We start from the raw sequence: 7,509 nt of genomic DNA, 5'->3' as shown, positions 1-7,509 counted from the left end.
GGGCTGGGGATTCGAACCCGCCACCTTAGGTGTATGTGGCTGGCGCCTTAGCCAATTGAGCCACAGGCGCCGAGCCTTAAAAAGAGATTTTTAAAAAGGTTAAATAGTTTCACTCTTAAAATAGTCTTCTATATTTGTCTGTCCAGTTCAGCAATATTTACTGAGTACCAACTGAATGCCAAGAAAGCTACCCAAAGCTACCCAAGCTTCCCCAAAGCAAGGGTCAGACCTTCCTCTTAACTTAGAGTTGAAATGAGTTGACCACTCAAGCCTCTATAAAGCCAGAACACCACACGGCATTTGATTAGGCCCTAAGACCTTCCACAGGCGTTTCAAGCAAAGAATGCCCCTGGGTTCATGTTGGATGGACCTTTTGGAAATATGGTCACTACATTACTGTCTTGGCTGGGTTTGAACCCGCCACCTCTGGTTTATGGTGCCGGTGCCCTACTCCTTTGAGCCACAGGTGTCACCCCTACATTACTGTCTTTGAGGATAAAGTTATTCCTTGTGCTGTTGTCACTGAGACAAATTAAGATGTCATCAACGGTCTGTCCCAGAGCTAGATGCTTAGGTCAGAGACCTCAGAGGACTGGTGGGAGAACCTTCTCCAGACTGGTCCCTTCAGCCTCCTGAGGGTGAAGTTGAGTGGCCAGGGTTCACAATCCTATCTTACCTCGTGCCCTACTCACCCAGCCACAGAACTCTTGATCCTGGCCCATCACTGCTTCACCCTGACATGCCACATGGAGGGCATCATGCGAGTCCTACAGGCCGCCCGGATGCTCACAGATAACCACTTGGCCCCCAATGAGGAGTATGGACTAGTGGTAAGTAGCTCCCTCAAACCACACTCTCTGTCCTGAGGAAACCTTTGAGAGGAGCAGACAGGCTGGAGCCAGCTCAGAGTTACTATTGTTTTAGAGAATTCTGCCCATCTGGATACCACAACCTCTGCTCCAAGTTGTAATTTCTGTCAGAAATCAGAGATTGCCCCAAAGGAGCAAAAAGTGAGAGGATCCCTGCCAGCTTGCCAGGGCAGTTTAGAGTGCCAGGACAGCTGTATTCCTCCTCAAAACAAGATTCAGACCTTCTTCTTAACTCTGAATTTAAACGAGTTGACCACTGAAGCCTTGCATGCCTCCCCAAATTCTCTGGGTTTGAAACCAACCAAAGTGGCTGAGCAAGCCGATGCCCACTAATGAGGAGAGACAGGAAGAGTAGACTGCCCAGGGGACTTCAGCACTTTATAATCTGTATTTGAGGACGGCAGCTAAGAACAGTCTGTGGTGTCCCAATGACTGGCATTTTGGAATCATCCACATGACTCCTTGTTGGGTACATGGGAAGAAGCTAAGCATGGCAGCCAGGACATTAGCCTTGCTCTCCCTGGAGCTTGGCATCTGAAAGCAACCAAACTGATGCTGATGTGAAGCTGTCCCTCCCTTCACAGGTACGTCTCCTCACTGGCATTGGAAGATATAATGAGATGACATACATATTTGATTTGCTGCATAAAAAGCACTACTTCGAAGTGCTGATGAGAAAGAAGTTGGATCCGGTAGGTGTAACATTTGAGCTCCAGGATGACATTTATTACTGGCAATCAGGAGCCTCAGCTTTTCTTAGGAATAATCCCAATCAGGGTGACCCTGGGATATGGAGAGAGGGAATTAGGGACATCTTGTAACCAGTGGCTTAAGAGCAGACCAGTTAGTGATTATGCTGATGCTAAATATCAAAGGCTGTGTCTGAGGACTTTAAGAGTGTTTTCAGGGCATCATGAAAAGTGTGTTGCTGAGAACCAAGTTCGGAATTGAATGTGGAGGCCTGGGCCATAAAAGATGTAGAGCCATTTCTGATGACATCCAGGAAGGAGCAGGAAAGCAAAGGCCTGACATGCTCAGGTCTTGGGCTCTGGGAGCCTGTATGTCCTGAGCAGGTTCTGGGACATCAAGCATGTTCACTCAGAGAGGCTATTTTCAGATCATTTGACTTACTCGCTGCTTCTGCTCATTTCACCATTAGCTTCTGGGAACACTAAGAGACAAAGCAGAAATGAATCTCTTTGATGTTGGGCCAGTTTAAGGACAAACCAGTGTAGTCATCAGGAAAGAGGATTGAGTCCTGGTTATAGGTGCATCTTTAAGATCCCCTAGAGGATTTTTTAAATTGTTGTTTTTGAGGCAGTTTTTTTTTTCTGCATTTAAATAATCTTTTAATAACTTTTTTCTGATTACAAAAGTAATTCATAATTCATGTAAGACACTTGGAAATCAACACAGAAAAAAAGCCCTTAGTGTCACCATCTAGAGACAAGACACTACTAACAGTTTGGTATAGGTCCCTTCTTTGCACATGTACCCCCAAACATACACATTCACATATTTTTAAAAAGTTGCACTGTGAAGATTGAAATAGCCCGTGTTTCCTGTAGAACAGTAAGTGTATCGTGATTATTTCCCAAATCAACAAATAGTCTTCTACATGAATTTTAATGGCTACAAGGTATTCTCATAGTCCTTACTTTGACATCTGAATTGTTTCTAATTGTTATTAAATGATCTTATTTATCTTCATTTTAGCACTTATTTCTTTAGAGATAATCCTAAAAAATGGGATTGTCAGATCAACTTTTTTTTTTTGAGACAGTCTCATTTTGTCACCCTTGGTAGAGTGCTGTGGCATCATAGCTCACAGCAACCTCAAACTCTTGGGCTCAAGTGATTCTCTTGGCCTCAGCCTCTCAAGTAGCTGGGACTACAGGTGCCTGCCACAGTGCCCAGCTACTTTGTTAGATATGGGGTCTTGCTCTTGCTTAGGCTGGTCTCCAACTCATGAGCCTAGGCAGTCCACCCGCCTAGGCCTTCCAGAGTACTAGGATTACAGATGTGAGCTACTTTGCCCGGCCATATCACCCTTTTTTTGAGACAAAGTCTCACTCTGTCACCCTGGGTAGAATGCTGTGGTGTCATAGCAATCTTAAACTCAGGCTCAAGCAATCCTCTTTGCCTCACCCTCTGGAGTAGCTGGTACTACAGGTGCCTGCCACTATGCCTGGCTAATTTTTCTATTTTTAGTGGAGTTGAAATCTCACCTTTGCTCAGGGTAGTCTCAAACCTGAGCTCAAGCGATCCACCTGCCTCAGCCTCCCAGAGTGCTAGGATTAGACACATGAGCCATCGCACCCAGCCTCCGATCAACTATTTTTAAGGTGTCTCCTTTCCTTCTGTAAGGCTTTAATGTTCACGCTCCCAACAGCAATGAGGACATACTTATTTCCTTGTATTAAGGATAGCATAAAACTTTTGTATTTATTTTTGTTTTTGCTCATCTATTCCTTTTTCTTGGAAGCTTTAAGAAATTTTCAGAACCAAAGTACTCAGCCAGTCCTGCATGCCTCTTGGTCTCTGATTGAGACCTTGGCATTCCTTTTTTTTTTTCCTGGGCAGAGTGGTACCCTGAAGACAGCGCTGTTGGATTACATCAAACGCTGCCACCCTGGGGACAGTGAGAAGCACAATATGATTGCCCTGTGCTTTAGCATGTGCCGGGAGATTGGCGAGAACCATGAGGCAGCTGCCTGCATCCAACTGAAACTGATTGAGTCTCAATCCTGGGGTGAGTGAGGTCACAGAGCAACCCCAGGGCAATGCTGCCAGCCCAGGAAAGTTCTTAGGACTAAGAGCCCATGAGACTGGCTATTAAAAGCTGAAGTCAATATATCACTTAGAGGTGTCCCTAACGAGGCAGACAGGAGATGGAAGGGGGACTTAGGTGAAGTTATATTAAGAGTGCATACATTTCTGACCCCAGTAGCCTAAAGGTAAACCTGAAGATATACCTGCCTGGTGTAAATGTAGCTGGGATTCAGCCCAATGTCACCATCAGTGGGGTGAGAACAGCCTATTCAGGGAGTTAAGATTCAGCAAATCTGTCTTATTCCCCTGCAGAAGACAGCCTCAAGGATGTGTACCAGCTGAAGCAGCTGCTGCTGAAGGCCCTGACTCTGATGCTAGATGCAGCGGAAAGTTATGCCAAGGTAACCAAGAGAGTTTTTACCCCACATAGGCCTTAGAACTTGGCGTATATTTGCAGTAGACACCAGGTAAAGAGGAAAGGCATTATGAGCCAACCAAGAGCAGAAGTTCTTGCAGACTTCACAAAAGAGATGGTGGCAACTGAGTCTTTCTCCTCGTGTCTCCCTCTACCTGTCCCCCAGGATTCCTGTGTGCGACAGGCCTTGCACTGTCACCGGCTCACCAAGTTGATAACTCTACAGATTCACTTTCTGAACACTGGCCAGAACACAATGCTTATCAACTTGGGCCGCCACAAGCTGATGGACTGTATTGTAACCCTACCTCGGTTTTACCAGGTAACTAAGAAAGAACTCTAGCCAGAGCTGCTGGCATCCTCAGGGGACCCAGACATTGAGTAACTTGCCTAAGGCCTCAGGACTAGTGACAGAACTAGGATAGTCCAGTTCTCCTTACTTAGCTGAATGATAATACCATGAAAAGAGGCAATTTTGTATTTCTCATTAGCGTATTATTTGGGCAAAGGCTAGAGAATAAGAGAGTATTGTCTCCTTTTCCCATGCTATTAGGACAGCAGAGGCAGATGTTTACACTCCTTAGAAAGGTGAAATTCAGAATAACATCCTGCTACGGCTCCTGCAAGAAATCCTTTAGCCCGTGTTCATTGAATGTACACCCAGGTTAGCAAAGGGAGTCAGGGATGCCAGGAGATTGGTTCTAGCCCTTTAATGAAGAAGAACTATTATCAGGGAATTAGCTCTTAGACTGTTCCTTATACAGCTGAGTTAGTGGGAATAATACATATGTTATTCCTTCTGAGCAGTTGTGTTAATCCATTGTGAGGAAGACTAAAAACTCTGAAGACATTTGGGAGCTCAGGGGAGGGAATGCCAACCACACACCAGATTTTTCACCAACTCTGATACACCCTTTTAACATGATTGATAATGACCGTATATCCACTGTATGAATGTACAGTATTGTTTTCTAGAACAATTTGCCTTTGATTTTACATTGAATGGGCTCTGATGGTGTCCTTCTTCACTTCCATCCTTTTAAGGCTTCCATTGTGGCTGAAGCCTATGATTTTGTTCCAGATTGGGCTGAAATTCTATACCAGCATGTGATTCTTAAAGGAGACTTTAATTACATGGAAGAATTTAAGCAGCAAAGGTTATTAAGGCCCAGTATATTTGAAGAGATTTCCAAAAAGTAAGTATGTTAGCAGTTGACTATAAGCATTTTTCCCTCCCTGTGCCTTGAGAATAGGTCAAAGAATTTTATGGCTAGGTACAACAAAGAATTCCCAGAAAGAAGAGATCTTTTAACACACTGCATAAAGATGAAAGATATCGTTTGCTTATGGTGCTTTGTACTTAAAAATGGGACTCAATGCCCAAAACACTAAAAAGTCACCTATGATTATAAAGAAGTCATTTGTGTTTATCAAGCATCCTCCGTACTAGTCTGAAATGATCTCCCAGACTCCAGCACTGTCTCCTCTATAGGTAGTGGTCAGAGTTCAGAGCTGATAGCTCTTACCCAAAACACAGTTTTAGCTATGTATGGTGGCACACATCTATAGTCCCAACTACTTCAAAGGCTGAAGAAAGGATTGCTTGAGCCCAGCCAGGAGCGAGGCTGTAGTGAACTATGATCATACCTGTGCACTCCAGCCTAGGCAACAATGAGACCCTGTCTCTAATAACACCGCATCTTAACCTGTGCATTATGTTTCTTTTATCTAGATGTAAACAACATCAACCCACTGACATAGTGATGGAAAACCTGAAGAAATTACTCACATATTGTGAAGATATCTACCTGTATTACAAGTTGGCATATGAACACAAATTTTATGAAATTGTAAATGTGCTTCTGAAAGACCCTCAGACAGGTTGCTGTCTAAAGGACATGCTAGCAGGTTAGATGATTTCATAGGTGCCTCTTTTCTTGTATTGATATGAGGTTCTCTAGCAAATGTCTATGATCAGCGTAGAATAATACATTGGGGATGTTTGTTGCCCAAGTTGAAAAAACTCAAAGACTGTTCTTTATTATTCCTTTGAGGGTAGTGCCTTAAGAATGAGAAACTTTTCAAAAGCCAATCCTATTTTAAAGTAACTGTTCATTTATCCTACGTTCAATATGAAGATCAAAAACTTCCTCAGGATGGCTTCTACTTTAAGATAACAAAGTAATGACTAAAGAATACCTGTGCCTATAGACTCTAGTTTCAAAGAAATTTAATATATTTACACATTATATTAAGGAACAGGTGAAACATTATCATTTGTTAGAAACTGATCTTTCTGTATTAAAATAGATTTTAAAATTCAGTGTATGTCATTATTACTGCTAAGGAAATCTTAGCCCTTTCTGCCTAAAAACAATATATTTAAATTATTGCTCTGTAGTCACTGCTTTCTGTTAATTCCTCAAATCATTTAGATGGACCTATTTTCCACTTAGTAATCTATAGGACTTTGAAGTTCCTATATCCTAAATGAAAGAAATTAAAAACATTTTTGGTTCTGTCCCTAGTTCTGGTTGTGACAATTAGGAAGACTCTAACTACAAATTTAAATCACTTAGAAGATACACAATAAAGATTCCCCAATCTATGCTTATGGCTGTAACCTGAGTTATATAGGCTCAATTACTCCAAATAAATAATTCTTCTAAGTACTTATTTAAGCCTTAGTATCTAAACAAAATAATTTCCCTAAATAAATAAGAGGAAGGCCGCTCTATACCTTGGTTGCTCTGTGGTGACATTATTAAGGACCTGGCAAATCATTCTTGTTTTAAAGCTGTTAACTATGTCAAGCATTTATTAAGCTTTAGTTTACAGAGAACCCTAGTCCCAAGAGCTGTGTTCTATACTCTTCAAAAATATCTCTTGGGAGGTAACACAAAATTTAAGTCCTCACAATAGTGATTTTATTAAATTAGTTGCTTTATAAAACACTGCAGATGTCATAATTGTTAACATAACAATTTACCAAACTGTAGTTAACTGGTGCAGTTTGCTGAGCATGTTTTATAAAGGAAAAGAAATGCCAAAACCCTGTTAAAGTTGTTCCATTGCAGCCTAGAAGAATGGAAATTTGTTTCTCTCCCCCTTCCGAAGCACTCCATCAGTAGAAATAGTCTGATAAATAAAAACCAGACAGTCTATGCACTCAAGAGATTCCACAACTTGTAATGCAATAATGGAGAGGTTTACCTTCTTCAGCTTCAAAGTTGGAGGGTTTTGGTCATTTAATTTTTATCAAACTAGTGCTTTTCAGCCGCAGTATCTTCACTCTTCTTCACAATGTATTTTTAATATCCTCACGCTCAATTTTAAGACAAAGCAATTTTAATACTAGGTGCACACCACATGCCCTTGCTGCAAACTGCTTTTCTTGACAAGTTATGAAGTAGTTCAAGGAGGTATGGTTAAGGCTGTATTACTGAATGGTGC

General features: G+C 41.9%; 1 protein-coding gene across 2 annotated transcripts in view; it reads left to right on the top strand.

Moving 5' to 3' along the window:
- The window catches only part of SPG11 (SPG11, spatacsin vesicle trafficking associated), an 86,346-nt gene extending 79,972 nt beyond the window's left edge, over positions 1 to 6,374 (top strand). For both annotated transcript variants that reach the window (XM_003791787.3, XM_023514247.1), the window contains 7 exons: positions 697 to 830; positions 1,454 to 1,561; positions 3,453 to 3,621; positions 3,954 to 4,042; positions 4,223 to 4,378; positions 5,101 to 5,252; positions 5,789 to 6,374. In XM_003791787.3, the coding sequence (XP_003791835.1) occupies positions 697 to 830; positions 1,454 to 1,561; positions 3,453 to 3,621; positions 3,954 to 4,042; positions 4,223 to 4,378; positions 5,101 to 5,252; positions 5,789 to 5,969 (989 nt within the window). In that variant the 3' untranslated portion in view covers positions 5,970 to 6,374. The remainder of the gene's footprint in view (positions 1 to 696; positions 831 to 1,453; positions 1,562 to 3,452; positions 3,622 to 3,953; positions 4,043 to 4,222; positions 4,379 to 5,100; positions 5,253 to 5,788) is intronic.
- Positions 6,375 to 7,509: the final 1,135 nt, after the last annotated feature.

Source organism: Otolemur garnettii, unplaced genomic scaffold (assembly GCF_000181295.1).
Source record: "Otolemur garnettii isolate 467f Iridium unplaced genomic scaffold, OtoGar3 scaffold00050, whole genome shotgun sequence".
Lineage (NCBI taxonomy): Eukaryota > Metazoa > Chordata > Mammalia > Primates > Galagidae > Otolemur > Otolemur garnettii.
The sequence above is the reverse complement of the archived record's forward strand: the minus strand, read 5'-3'. Positions and strand labels throughout refer to the sequence as shown.